General features: G+C 42.8%; 1 protein-coding gene across 1 annotated transcript; it reads left to right on the top strand.

Annotated features, from left to right (window-relative positions):
* Window positions 1-5,498: 5,498 nt before the first annotated feature.
* On the top strand, window positions 5,499-7,746 carry LOC110936892 (probable inorganic phosphate transporter 1-7). The gene is made up of 2 exons (XM_022179301.1): window positions 5,499-5,612; window positions 5,869-7,746. The coding sequence occupies exon 2, from the start codon at window positions 5,951-5,953 to the stop codon at window positions 7,517-7,519; it is 1,569 nt and encodes a 522-aa protein (XP_022034993.1). The 5' UTR covers window positions 5,499-5,612; window positions 5,869-5,950; the 3' UTR covers window positions 7,520-7,746.
* The last annotated feature ends 8,115 nt before the right edge of the window (window positions 7,747-15,861 follow it).

Raw genomic sequence — 15,861 nt, 5'->3', positions numbered from 1 at the left:
GGCATTGTTCGGTGAGCCCATAGGACGTGTGGGAGTTCGTCCGCCCATGAGACGCCTTCCTTCCCCAAGCGTTTTTTGATGCCTTCCACAATGCTGCGGTTGGCTCTCTCTACTTGGCCGTTGGCCTGGGGATGGGAGACCGAAGCAAAATTTTGCTCAATACGCATTTTTTCGCACCATGCCTTGAACGATTTCTCTGCAAACTGTTTGCCATTGTCACTAACTATGCATAGCGGCATTCCGTATCTGCACACTATGTTTTCCCAAACGAACCTCAACACTTGGTCTCCTGTGATGGTCCGGAGGGGTTTGGCTTCGACCCATTTCGTAAAGTAGTCAATAGCAACCAACAGGAACCTTACTCCTCCGGTGGAGACAGGGAAAGGACCCACAATGTCAATTCCCCATTTCTGGAACGGCCAAGCCGATGTTACAGGAACGAGATTGTTTTTGGCTCGATGACTAATGGGAGCGTGTCGCTGGCAGTCTTCATATGATTGGAGCTCATTAACCGCGCTTTGATGCATACCCGGCCAGAAATATCCGGCATTCATGATTTTAGCTATGACCATCCTTGGTCCGGCGTGGATGCCGCATATTCCCCAGTGGATTTCTCTTATGACGTAACTAGCTTCCTCCGGTGTTAAGCATTTCAGGAGCGGACCTAAGAAGGTCTTACGGTAAAGTTGCCCATCGTGAATCTGATACTGCAACGCTTTTACCTTTAGCTTCCGGGCCTGGGCTTTGTCTTCTGGGAGCGTCCCTTTTTTCAAATAATCTACGATCGGAGTCATCCAAGAGTTTTCGAGCGTAGAGACTGACATGACAGACTCCGTCTGCTGGATGGCCGGTGTTTGCAGGGTTTCGACTAGAACTTCTTTTGACAAATGACAAAATGCTACGGACACAAGCTTGCTCAAGGCATCGGCTTTTTTGTTTTTGCTCCGCGGAATGTGTACTATCTTACAAGAGTCAAAGGAGGAGATTAAACTGTTAACTTGCTGAAGGTACCGAACCATATTATCCTCTCGTGCCTCGTACTCTCCGCTGACTTGATTGGCTACCAACAATGAATCAACGTGTGCTAGTACAGAAGTTGCACCGGCTTTGGCCGCGGTTTGGAGACCTGCAAGGAGAGCCTCTTATTCTGCTTCATTGTTTGAAGGTTTAAATTCAAAACGCAAGGCGTAAGTATACTCTATCCCCTCTGGATCTATTAGAATTAAGCCTGCCCCCGATCCTTCTTTACTGGAGGCCCCATCTGTATATAGGTTCCACACCTTTGGTAGGGCGGATTTTTCCTTGGTGCTTTCTCCGGTTGGGACATCTGTGAGGAAATCTGCCACTGCCTGGCCTTTCACCGGTCCTCTGGTATGATAGGTGATATCGAAAGCGCTGAGTTCTATTGCCCACTTAGTGAGACGTCCGGAGACCTCGGGCTTTCTGAGAATTTGCTGGATCTGAAGATCAGTCTGTACTTCTATATTGAAAGCTTGGAAGTATCTTCGGAGGCGTCTAGAGGCATGCACCAAAGCGAGTGCTAACTTTTCAATCATTGGGTACCGAGTTTCATAATCTTTCAAGATGCGGCTTACATAATAGACCGGGATTTGCGCTTGATTCCGATGTACTACGAGTACTGCGCTTATTGCGAAGTGGGAAGCAGAGAGATACACCGTGACAGTTTCTCCGGTAGTTGGAGCGGTTAAGGTGGGCAAGGATCCGAGACAGACTTTTAATTCCTGGAATGCCGAATCGGCTTCTGGTGTCCACTCTATTTGGCCTTTTCCCGTTCGTTTTTTCAACACATTCATGAAAGGAATAGAGCGGTCTGCAGCTTTTGAAACAAAACGATGAAGAGCGACGAGCTTTCCGTTTAATGACTGAATTTCTTTGACGGTTTTGGGGGCCTGCATGGAGACCACCGCTTTGATTTTATCCGGATGCGCCTTAATTCCGGACTGGGTTATCCATACACCGAGAAACTTTCCTTCTTCTAAACCAAAGGAGCATTTTTTGGGATTGAGTTTAAGATTGATACTCCGAAGCCTAGTGAAGGTTTCGAGTATGTCGTCGATCATGTTATCTTCGGCCTGACTTTTTATGACCAAGTCATCCACATAAATTTCTAAATTTCTTCCGATCTGGTCCTTGAATGCCTTATCCATCAGTCTCTGATACGTAGCTCTGGCGTTTTTTAATCCGAACGGCATTTTGGTATAACAAAAAAGCCCTTCGTTGGTTACGAATGCTGTCTTATCTTCGTCTTCTGAAGCCATTTGTATCTGGTGATAGCCTTTGTATGCGCCCAAGAAGCATTTGAGGCGAAAGCTGGACAGCGAATCAATCTTTAGATCGATTTCTGCTAAGGGGTAACAGTCCTTCGGACACGCGTTGTTTAAATCGGAAAAATCTACGCACATTCTCCAGGTTTTATCTTTCTTGGTTACCATCACCGGGTTAGAAACCCAGGTCTGGTAGCGTACTTCCCGGATGATTCCAGCGCTTAACAACTTTCGCACATCCTCGGAGATTGCTTTGTTCCGGGCCGGAGCCATGATTCTTTTTCTTTGAGCTACTGGCTTTACTGAATGTGACACTTTCAGCTTATGTTCCGCCAAACACCGAGGAACTCCGACCATATCGGAAGTTTGCCAGGCGAATACATCAAGAGAATTAGATAAAAGTTTCCATAGTTTCTTTTTGGTGCGTTCAGGAAGTTGGGCTCCAATTGCTATTTTTTGCTCCGGGTAGTGCGGATGGATGGCCCATTCTTCTGTGAGGAGATTCGGAGGTTTGTCAGTACCTTCGCTTTGTCGTATTTCGGCTATGCAGTTTGTTGATTCGGAATGCAAAGTTGCCACTCCGGCTTCGGTTGGGAATTTTAACGATCCGTGGATGGTAGAACTGATGATACCGAAGGCACACATACCGGGTCTTCCTAGTATTACGTTATGGACCGACCTTGCTTCTACTACCAGATACGTCAAGTTGACTGTTCGGACCAAATTTCCGTCTTCCAACGTTGTTGGCAAGGTAATTTGCCCTATGGGTTGCACCACCTCTCCGGAGAAACTTACCAACGGCATTGAGACTTGGATCAATTTTGCCTTGGTCTGTGGAGCTAGCTGTTGAAAACACTGCTTGTACATGATTTCGGTGGCACTTCCGCTGTCAACATAAATCCTCCGGACCTTGTGTCCTGCTACAATTGCAGATACTATGATTGGTCCATCCTTGACATCTTCCGGATTGATAGGGGGAAAAGCGATGGGTTGCTGCATCCAAGCAGCCATGTGTTGACTGGATCGCTTAACGCCCTGATTGTTTGCTCTTCCGATCATGCAAATCGCGGTTGATTGTTCGGATTATCTCCCGAATTTCCCGAAGATTTTCCTTCCTTTACTTCTTTTACTAGATGCGACAGCTTTCCGGATCGCACTGCTTTCTCAATTTCTTGCTTCAAGGACCAGCAATCATCTGTGTTGTGACCTCGAGCATGATGGTAGTCGCAGTATTTCTTGGAATTCTTATCGCCCGGGTTTCGGAGTTTTGGTGGAGCGGGAAAGTTTGCTCCTTCCGCACTGAGGATTTCACTGGGGGTTTTGGAGAGGTCTGATAAGTTGTAAAACCGTGACCCGGAGCTTCTTCCGCGTGGAGGTCTGTCGTTCCTGTTGTAGGGGTGCGATCGTCCCCTGCTCCCAGATGGGATTTTATCAAACACCGATCCACCGTTTTTCTTCCAGGAAGACATCTTGTGATCTGATTCCGGAGCTGGGTTACATGCGTTTTTGCCTCGAGCGAAAGCTCTAGCTCGTTCCATGAGTACTTCCATCGTTTTTGGGAGATTTTCATGCAACTTCTCGACCAGCTGATTGTTACGGACACCGTGACAAAAGCCGGAGATCCGTAGCTGATCAACTACTCCGCTGATCTGCATGCTTTCCCGGTTGAACCGGTCGATGAAACTGTCCAAAGATTCCCCGTCCTTTCTCCGAATGTTATGAACTTCGGTGATTTCTTTGGAGTAGTGCCTTTGCTGACTAAAGTTCTGGAGAAATAATCTTCGGAACTCTTCGAAATCGTTGATCTCTCCTTCATTCAATGCATCGAACCATACTCGAGCAGCTCCAGTCAGTGTTTGTGCGAACATAAAACACCATGTTGGCATAGGCCACTGTTCTACTCGTGCGGCTCCGTTGAAATCGAACATGTGATCGTCTGGATCAGTTGTGCCATCATACTTTTTTACTGTAGTTGGCATCTTGAGCTTCGGAGGAAGTTTAGCGTGCGTTATGCGAGCGCTAAACTTTGACTTAGCAGTCATGGAAACTGGATGGTATGGCTTGGTGAGTTCCGGATCGTTAATTACATCCATCTGTGCTTCATTTCGTATTGCCATTGCTGGCGTTGGTCCGGACGAACCCTGCATGTACCCAGTGTAAATTTCCGAGGTGACTACTGTGGAGAAAGTAGGAGGGGTGAACATTGTAGGACCCATGGTCCTTGTCGGTGCTTCTTCTTGAAACAACCTGGTTCGTAGACCGAGGATTTGTTCATCTCTAGCCTGTTGTGCTTTCAATCGTCGCAAAAGACTTGCATTTTTGGAGAGAAACTCCGCATCAAACTCGGATGTTTGAGAAGTAGTAATTAGAACAAAAGGCAAAGTTGTTCCCGGCCCTGAGCTTAAAGCAGCTGAGGTTATGGAAACGTTACTTGCTGGTGCTGTAGTTTGCGTACTAACAGTTGTGGATCCCAGATTCACAGAACCTGAGGCCGCCATTTGTCAGTTCTTTGCTCAAGAAATTCACCTGAGTGAAGGACTAAGAGCTTTAAGATCGGATGGCGCCAATTGAAGAGCCAAAAAATCGTGTCGAGGCCGAAGCCTGTAACGAGGGTTTGGATCTTGTGGAAAAGCTTAGGGAACGGTCCTGCAAAACAGAAAACCGTTAGGCTCGCCGCAGAGATGGGAGGGCCCCTCTGCGACCACCCTCCGGCGTGAGGATAAGTATTGGTAGAGAGAGAAATTAGAGAGAGAAAATAAGGACGAAGGTTCAGAAAATCGTACTTGGCTTTGTACTTGGCGGGGTATTTATAATAGTCAACTGAGATGACGTCATTCGTCCAGACGCACTTGAATGGAAGTTCGTCCCTGGAGGTGCTTGGTGTGGAACGGACATGTTTCAGATGTCCGTCCCAGTGGAGTCCGGTTCGTCCCCAGGACCATGTCCGGTTTCGGATATGTATCTTCAATAAGTAAATAGACAAAAAAAAATTAATACATTCCCTCATAAATTCTGAATAGACAAAAAAAATTAATGAGTTCTCTAAAAAGGTAAGAAACTTATGTCATAATAACTGCTTTTGATATATTAAGATTAAAATTCTAGTAAATTAAAAAAAAAAATTGATAAAGTAGTGAGGAACGGTTAAATTCAACCCTAGAAGGTGGCGCAGAAATTTCTAGCTGACGAAAGATGCCAAAATAAAAAGAATATACCATACTAGATACTCATACTCTTTGTTGCATATAAACCCCCATATCTTCCATCATAATCACCCATTCATCATCCTATCTTCCTTCCTTCCTTCCTTCCTCAACGACAAAATAGGTCAGTTTCACTTCCAATATTCCCTCTGTTCGCCGTTTTTCTTCATTTCTACTGAATATTATTATTAGTATTATTAATCCTTTTATCTATTATATATATATTATGTTTATTCTTTTCACACACATGCATGCATGCATGAATATCAAGAATTGCTCTGTTTCATATATACATATTCTTATATGTTTGTATGTTTATGTTCAAAACCTATCCAAACCAACTCATGCACACCTCTAATTGTTATTGTTTTCGCTTGCAGGATTTTACGAAAACAGAGGATTTCGCAAGATCTGTTGGCGAATTAGGGTTTGAAATTGTGGAAGTTTCTTGAAGAATTAACAATGGCGGCGACATCAGGCAATTTAAAAGTTTTAAATGCTCTTGATGGCGCCAAAACACAGTGGTATCATTTCACTGCAATAGTGATTGCAGGAATGGGTTTCTTTACCGACGCCTATGATCTGTTTTGTATCTCTTTAGTGACCAAAATGCTTGGTCGCATTTACTACACGAAACTCGACTCGCCCAAGCCCGGAAGCCTACCGCCGAATGTATCGGCTATGGTTAACGGGGTCGCACTCGTTGGGACGCTAGCGGGCCAGTTGTTTTTCGGGTGGCTTGGTGATAAGCTTGGAAGGAAGAAAGTGTATGGGATCACACTTATGTTGATGTGTCTATGTTCCATCGCTTCGGGTTTGTCGTTTGGGAGCTCGCCCAAGACGGTTATGACTACGCTTTGTTTCTTTCGGTTTTGGCTCGGGTTTGGGATTGGGGGAGATTACCCGCTGTCCGCCACGATAATGTCCGAGTACTCGAATAAGAAAACTCGTGGCGGGTTTATTGCTGCGGTTTTCGCAATGCAGGGGTTTGGGATTTTAGCGGGAGGCGTGTTCGCGATTATCATGTCGTCGGTGTTTAATTCGCGGTATGAGGCTCCACCGTATGAGGTTGATCCGGTGAAGTCGACGGTTCCCGAAGCGGATTACGTGTGGCGGATTATTCTGATGGTTGGGGCGGTCCCGGCTCTCATGACCTTTTACTCGAGGTCTAAGATGCCAGAAACCGCCCGTTACACTGCCCTGGTGGCGAAAAACGCCACCAAGGCGGCTTCGGATATGTCAAAAATATTAAATATGGAAATCGAGTCCGAACAACAAAAGGTTGATGGGAAGTCCAACAACGGTTACGGTCTCTTTAGCCGCGAGTTCTTAAAACGACACGGGCTACACTTGCTTGGAACCACCAGCACTTGGTTTCTACTCGATATCGCGTTCTACAGTCAAAATCTATTCCAGAAGGACATATTCAGTGCAATAGGTTGGATCCCACCCGCGAAAACAATGAATGCCATTGAAGAAGTATACAGAATCGCGCGAGCACAAACGCTTATCGCTCTTTGCAGTACTGTTCCTGGATACTGGTTCACCGTCTTCTTGATTGATAGAATGGGACGATTCAAGATTCAACTACTCGGTTTCTCAATGATGACAATCTTTATGTTCGCGTTAGCATTCCCTTACAACCACTGGACCCGACCCGAAAACAATATATCGTTCGTGGTGATGTACTCGTTCACTTTCTTCTTTGCCAATTTCGGGCCTAACACCACCACTTTCGTGGTCCCAGCAGAGATCTTCCCGGCTAGAGTTCGGTCTACCTGCCATGGTATCTCAGCAGCATCGGGGAAACTCGGTGCAATGGTGGGTGCTTTCGGCTTCTTGTATCTGGCTCAAAATCAAGATCCGGCCAAAACAGATGCGGGTTACCCAGCAGGTATTGGAGTGAAGAATTCGCTTATCGTGTTGGGCGTGATCAATTTTTTGGGAACTTTGTGTACTTTCATGGTGCCTGAATCGAAAGGGAAGTCACTAGAGGAAATGACGGGTGAAAACAACGATTCACAGCCTTAAATAGAGTCGTATGTATCGGACTACAATTAGTCAGTTCATCGTTACGAGCTCATTTAGATGTTTAAGTAATAATGTTGTTATCGTTTTACTTGGTTTACTTGTAATGAGCTTATTCGGAGCTTATTCGGTTTGTATGTTTTAATCTCTGTTGTGTCAAACACATACATTTTAAAAACACTTGGCTAAGAAAAAAACATGTCAAATGGATTGAATGTGACACAAGGAAACCATGCATGTGTATAGCAATATATTACAAACTACATGATCAATATGCTTACAGAGTGACCAGTTATAACTAAATGCTGCATTATTATATAAATGAAACAAAAACATTTCATCCCACTTTCAGCAGTTCATGGGTGAAATAACCCGACCCGAGTAGTACCAAATGTGAAATGATACTCTTTTTACCAGAACCCAAAGGTCCAAACTCCAAAGGGGCAGAGGACATTTCGTCGAACACCTTATGGCAGACATCTAAACGAGATCGCCCAAATTACGATTGGAGAAAAGGCAAACATGTATAATCCTCAGAATAAGAAGTGAAGATTCAAAAATTGACTACAATCTGTGAAGCACATGAACGGCGTGAAACTAATTGACATCTCCCAACCGACGATCAATTGAATGTAAAATGACGAAACAAACGGTGATTTCAAGTAACTGATACGTAACCCATCGACTGAGAAGTTTGGTAAAGAACATCCCCAACCGACGGTCAATTGAATGTAAAATGGCGAAACAAACGGTGATTCCAAGTAACTGATACGTAACCCATCGACTGAGAAGTTTGGTAAAGAGCAGTTTACGATGTTATCACCAACTACACTCCTTTATAGTTAGTTGTCGGGATTAGGGGTGCAAACGAGCCAAGCTACTCGTGAGCTACTCGAGCTTGGTTAAAAAAAAAAAAAACTCGAATGAGCCGAGCTTAAACGAGCTCGAGCCCGAGCCTAAAAAACAAGCTCGTTTACTAAACGAGCCCGAGCCCGGGCTTCACTTATCGAGCTCGAGCCGGCTCGCAAGACTAAACGAGCTTTCTGTTTATATATTTTTTATTAATATATTAAACATATATTTATATAATAATAATTACCATTCATATAAATATAAAAAATAACTTAATTATATGTATAATAATTATAACTAGTGAGATTCTCTCGCGCTTCGCGGCAGGAATTCGATCGCTATTTTTCGGTTCGTTATATACCAACACTCGCTCTAGTAATTGAAAAGAAAAACCTTGCATCGGTTGAAAACAATAAAAATGGATCAGTGTTGTTTAGTTGGTATCGGTTCGATTAGTTCGCATTCTACGTTTATTTTTTTCCGGTATTGCAATATAAATTTTGTTGAAAACGAATATTGTGTCGTTCTCGTACTAAATCGAATCGAAACGGCCTGAACAACATATGTATCGGTACCAGTATTTATTTTTATTCTTTTTTGCTTTCGATAAACTGACATCGTATCCCTACCATAATGTACCGAATTGAACAACATTGATACCGATATGTTTTCATTTTTATGGTTTCTTGTTTGATAACGGAGATTGTGTCGTTAGCGTTGTATACTGAACCGAAACCAACTGAACAACATTAGTTGCAATACCAATATTTATTTTTATTGTTTTTTCTTTCGATATAAACTGACAACGTATTGCTACCGTATCGTACCGATCAACATGGGTCCTGGTACTCGTATTCATTTTTAGGGTTTCCAGTTTTGAAAGTTTTTCGTTTATACAACTTTGTTTGTGATAATAAATGAATATCAGTACAACTGTCGTAACAATCTGAACCGATCGATACCGTTCGAACAACATTGGTGTCAATTCCGGTGTCCATTTATATCGTTTTTAGTCGATGTAAAACATGTATTGACTTCTATACAAAGTGAATGTATCATACGAGTATTGTAATGAACCAAATCAACACTGATCCAATGTCTGCGATAACATACCATCACAATACACTGGCAAATAACTTGAAATGTTATAATAAGAAATAAACATATATAGATACCAATTTAGAATTTAAAGTTAAATTGAATGATAAATAAAAATATTATTAATAACAAAAGGAGAAAACAAATAGTTAAAAAATTATCAGTTGCTATTTATTTATTAGAAAAAATACTTACAAAAGAAGAATAAATAAAATAGAACTAAAAAACCAAAAACCTAAAATTGTTTCATTAGCACTTTGAATTCATATAGATAATTAATATAAATTAATTAATAAATACTAAACGAGTCGAGCTTGAACTTGAAAAATTACCTTCGAGCCGAGCTTGAGCTTTAGAAATAAAGCTCGAATCGAGCCGAGCTCGAGCTCGAGCTTTTATATGTTAAACGAGCTCGAGCTCGAGCCTGGTCGAACTCGAGCTCGGGCTCGGCTCGGCTCGTTTGCACCCCTAGTCGGGATGAGTATTTGGTACCGAGTACTGGTACCGAACCGTACCGGGTATATTCGGTACCGGTGCCCACTTTATCTGTTTTTTGGTACCGGTATCGTACTGGTATTTACGGGTAAAACACCGTTAAGTACCGGTACCGAACCGGTGTATTCGGTACCGATACCCACTTTTCCCATTTTTCGGTACCGAACGGGTACCGTGCTCATCCTTAGTTACTTGTGTATACTATACTTGTAGGAGGGACACTTTAAGAACGATTAGAATGGGTCTAGCGTGCCTTATTTTTATTTCGGGTTTCGGGTTATTGTCAAGGATATTTGTTCGAGTATTTACCCGTCGGATATTTGCGGTTATTCCTGACATTGTCATTCAAGTTCAACAGACGCTCAAAGCCAAATCTTCCATGGACCAGTTCCAAGAGGTTGAAACTAAATTGTCCTTTCACAACAACAACCCCAACCGAAGGGAAATCGACCAAACTATATCATACCAGCTATTCCGCTAAATCAAGTTGCCACTAATCGTCAACCTAACGAAAAGTCTTATCATGGATTTTCTCCACAGTGCAACATCTACCGATACCATCATCCAGTCAACTCCGTGTGTCGTTACTTCACTTAAGTGCGAGCGTTATGGCCCCTAGTCAACACTTGCCGACGCCTTAAACCTCAACCTGACCAACCGAGGATTTCATCAAAATGCCATACTCATGACTCTTTCACTTGTTCGGCCAAACGCACAACCTATGACCTGACCATGTGGCCAACCAGATACTCCACTTATAGGTCAACTGATCGTGTAGCATAACACCTAACTCGTACCTTACGTTCGAACTTGTTTCAATTTAGGACCCAACCCATTCCAGGAAGGAGAATCCCCGACTGGTTAATATTATCAATGCCCGAGTTCGAACCAACGAAGTGAATCACAATAACCAGACGGCACGCGGATGAGCGTTCAACACCAATCTAATTCAAGTCAACAGCCATGCAGGCAACAACGTGATATAATCCTGCTGCTCTAACTCTTTGTCACCATTATTTAAATAAAACATTTTGAATCAAATTGGTACGAACTAGTTTAAGTCAAATAAAAGTTGGTGTGATTTTTTAATACAAGTTTAGCGATTCAATTTTTGTAGTATGTTTTAAGTCCGAACGAGTCATCTAATGTGATTTAAACTCAAGGGAACACACCACTATAACCCTTCCCACTACAAGTGGACTGGTGGGCCTAAACATTTTGAGCGTCAGAACTCTAACTATTTTCGTAACCTATGCCCAGTGATCGTCAAATTTGAGTTGAGGGCACATGGGGACGTTAAATTTTTCTGACCTCAAATTTGGTCTTATATATATAAAATATATACATATATATATACACACACATAGTTTTAAACGTATAAAAATAATATTAATAAATATTTTTAATAAATTTTCTATTTCAGACTATAAAATTTCTCTTAAAACTTAAATATATGTTTTTATAAATAAATTGGGTTGTTTTATGCATGCTAAATTTAACTACTATTATTTCACACGTAGTGAATTGCTAAATATAATCAAGTATACAAAACCTCAACAAACGTGAGTTTGTTTAGTAAAGCTATGAATAATACAACTCCGTTTAAAACTAATAAAAGATTCTTAGCAAAAATTAGAATTTATCCTATTACCATTCCATCACCTGAGACGAACCTCCAAACTGCTAGTCTAAGAATATTCGGTTCATTTCTATAATCTACTTTGTCTTTATGACACCCTATGGTTGCTTAATCCGTACTCATCATCTAACTTATAGAAGTTAAGGTCACTCCTGTCATTTTATTGCTTTCGTCATCCGACCTCATGTTTAATCTTTCCATATTATCGACCTTTTTTCTACTATTTCCACTCCATATCATTGATGTGTCGCACTAACGTCATTCCATACAATTACCAAATTCTATTACATACCGTTGATAACTTATGATGTTGTCACGCTTTCGACGGTACCATCTTAAAATATCCTTGTTTTCATTACATACTATGACATTTTACGATATTGACACTTACTACAACGATCATTTTGTACTATTTTGTCATTTCGTACTTAAAACACTTAACAATATCGCCAATATCATTCCATTGTCTCTTCGTACTACTCTCATTTCCTATTATTGCCCTTTTCACGTGTAAGGGACATGACCTTTATTGTTATTTCATATTATTGCAATTTCGCAATCGTTACCATTTCACGATGTGACTTGCAAGGGACAAGGTCGTTATTACCATTTCATATTACTTGCATTACACACTACTACTACCCCACTACTTGACCCACAAGGGACAAGAGTGCGATTGTGATTTCATTCTATACTATTGATGTAACACGACCTGAACTGTAAGGGACAAGGACGTGGTCACGACAAGTCAAGGACGCAATCATCACTCTGTCACACATTGGTTGTTTAATGGTTTTGGTTATATTTTCTTATTGTGTGAGTTAGTAAGTTTTAGCCGTGTCGTCAGATAGAATCAATCATGACTCGATATCGAAGCCGATGAAATTTGATAAGGGCACTGTGGAAACGCTGTTGGTACTTCCTATATGTAAGTGTCCTTGTCAAACTATCAAAAGCCTCGCTAGACTGGTCACGAGAAGTTTTGTGTAAGTTTTATTTATGATCAATCATGATTCGAATAACGATATCGATGAAAGTTTGATAGAGAAATGGTGGATACGCCGCTGGTACATCCTATATATAAGTGTCTCTGTCAAATTATCAAAAGCAGCGTTAAACTAATCATGAGAGATATTGTGTTAGTTTAGTTTGGTTATGTGTTTGGGTGATTCAAATTCTATTCTATGACATTGCACATTTAACTCCATCATTGTGGCGCTATATGAGAAATTTTTCTTTTCAAAATCCCAAGTTGTGGCACGGATTTCAGTTTAGGAATCATGAGTATATCTTACGACTCAGCTTATAAACTCTCTCGTGTTATAAGTCATCTACGTAACATGAATTACTCTTAAGTTGTAATCAATCTCCGATATGCCATTCTTGGGATTCATGATGTAATGTTCGTACCTTCTACAATAGGCTATCTCATGCATTACCATTAACGCTCTTCATTTTGACACCTCTAGCATTAAAAGCGATTCCTTTATCAGTGTATTTAGCCCTTACCAGGAACGCTATCGCCACAATCTGATCTGATCTAGATCTTACTTTTAATATGTTTTAGCTTAAGCATACCTTTAGCATTGATGTGCTAAAAGTAGTTTAACAAATATTAACTAAACTAACCTAGACTAGACACTAAGTTAAACTCTAGACCTCTAAAACTAAACTACTGATGAAACAGTGGTTAACCAGGAGAGGTTAATTCACTGGTCTCATCAAGTAGGGTTAATCTCTTCTTTCCGAGGATCGGTGGCTGGACAGTCAGCTGGGTTGTCTCCTGCACAAGGAAAACACACCGTGACTCGTAACAAGGAGGATGGGGTGGGGGGCGCTCCTTCTTACCACTCTCCGGCATGAGAATCAGTAATTTGCTTGAGAAGGAAAGTGTGTGATAGTAGTAGTTGTGAGGGAGTTGAGAAGCGATACCTTAAACCAGGTTTGGGATGGGTATTTATAGCCGAGGAGTGAAGGAGGGTGGTTGAGATGACAGACTAACAACGCGCCGCCCTTATGCAGGTGTGTCAGGCTTGTCGGCTGTGGAGGTGAAGCCACGTCCTACTGCGGTGTCAGTCTGTTGCTTACGTATGGGCTGACAGGTGACTGTCATTGGTGCCACTTGCTCTGTGGTGTCAATCCCACTTGCCTCGTGGGCAGGATGCAGTGTTGCACTGCATCGCTGCTTGCGGTAACCGCTGTTGTTTTCGCGTTCCCACCCTGGTAAAGACTGCGGGATGCGGTGCTTGGCCGCATCGCCGCTTATGGTGACTGTTGTTCTTGTCCAGATCCCTTGTATTGACGAAAGTGTTCATAGGATGTGGTGCTGAGTCGCATCGCTATGCGTACACCCGTTTTCATACACAAGGTAAGGAGATATTCATAGGATGCGGTTCCAGGCCGCATCGCTTATGCCTATCTTTATTTTCCCACCCTTTGACAGATTGGATTCGACAGTTGTGTTCGCGCGTGCCCGCACGGACACAGATAAGTTCTTGCTGGTGGAGGTTTTTGATAAGGGTAATGGTAACTCGCGGTCATGCTGACGCGAGATCTAGGACCATACCCCTTCAAGTCCCCCCAGTCTAGTGTTGCTCCCTCACGCAAGTTGCATGCGGGAGGAGTACTCGACTATGGTGTCTAGAAGGTAGCTCGTAGTTTGGAGAAGATTCTAGGCCATGCAGATGGCTCCTGGTTCTAGAAAATCAAGCTGGGGATCCGGTAGAGTCGTGTGACGTCTCTTCCGTACCGGTGAGCAAGTTTTGTCTGATGCGAAATTCTCAGCCTAGGGTTTTGATGTGGTAGTATGGTCTACCTTTTTCTGATGTCATCAGGGTTGGGTGCCACCTGTTGGTGTGTCAAACCAACCTCTGAGGTCGTGACTGAGATGTCTGCGAGGTTTGAACCAACCTTTGAGACGGTGACGGGAGATTTCTGTCATCGCAACTCTAGTTGTAACCTCTGCGGTAGCTGATGCAATGATGTGAGTACCTTTGCTCAAGCCCTATGTTCAGCAATTGGACATGGAATGATGATCCCTACTTTATGGGGTGTTCATGTTCTTCCAGTTAGCTCTCAAGTAACCGCACGTACTTTGCGGTTACCTCGTTGCTTTTCATTGTTGCAATGTTGGGTACTTACGTCATTGTTGGCCATGTTTGGTCGAACAATGTGAATCTGGATAATGGTCAAATAAACATGGTCATATGCATGGTTGTGCCACCATTGTTTATTCTATCCAGCTCATAAGTGGGCAAACAAAGTCATAAGCAGACTTGTTACCACTGTTGCTTGGCTTGTTGCTCAAGGAGATCACCTCAGATATTTGGGAATCCGGGTGAAACTCGTATGCTTTTGTTTTGTAGCCACTTTCCTTCACGCTTCGTTGGAAAGCAGTTCAGTTTTCCTGGAAGTAGCTTTGCTCAACCGCGTGATGGCTTAGTTGTGGCTCTTCCGTAGCTACCGTTCGCGTAGTTGTGTTCCGCCGCAGCTACTCGTGAGTGTCTGCGGTCTTTTTCAGAAGTCTCGCTTTAAAAGAGGGTTTCTCTTTAATGTAGCTCTTGAAGGATAAGGAGTCAGGGTTGCTGATGTGCGGTTGCACATCATACTTATCCTTTTTCCTAAGGAGAAGTTGTTTGCGTACCCTCTGTGTTTGTGAACCGGACACGAGGGATTTGAAGCTTGAAGAACTTCAAGGTGATGCGGTTTTGTTGTTCCTGAGAAGCGGTTTTCGCAGTCCAAAGAACAACGTTGGTTCTGAGTATCTGACACACCTGTACGGGCTCGTGTGTGTCATCTCCACATATTCCACGTGTGCTCGTGGGTATATGCGGGTATTGATTTATCCCCTTTACATAGTGTAAATATATTTTTTCTATTTTTTGAGGGGATGTAAAAAACGACATGCGGTATGGGTTATGGTGCGGTATACCAGAGAAACCGCATGCCGCTTCATGCTGGATATTGTTGTCGCTTTTTTGGGAAATGTTGTAGACCGCACGTGCGAGTTAGTAGAAGTTGGTGAGATTTGCCTGACATGTGCTGAAATGAAAGGACGTTTGCACTGCCTGAGACAATCGATGCGCTATAGCAGGAGTGTAAAAGTCTCTTTTGTCAGGCGCGTGGGCGGCCACTCGCACGTGGTAACCGTCAGCGGAACCGTCGCTGTACACGTGTCGCTGCATGGTTTGTTCTTTCTTCCCACGACCTTTCGGTTTCTGTTCCGCATTTATTACGGTGACTATAAAAGGGGAAACTGTTT

Source organism: Helianthus annuus, chromosome 4, assembly GCF_002127325.2.
Source record: "Helianthus annuus cultivar XRQ/B chromosome 4, HanXRQr2.0-SUNRISE, whole genome shotgun sequence".
Lineage (NCBI taxonomy): Eukaryota > Viridiplantae > Streptophyta > Magnoliopsida > Asterales > Asteraceae > Helianthus > Helianthus annuus.
Note: the sequence above shows the minus strand (reverse complement) of the source record. Positions and strands in the feature narration are given on the sequence as shown.

Excerpts from the sequence above, each read along its gene's own strand:
- LOC110936892 (XM_022179301.1), top strand. The coding sequence starts at position 5,951 with ATGGCGGCGACATCAGGCAATTTAAAAGTTTTAAATGCTCTTGATGGC.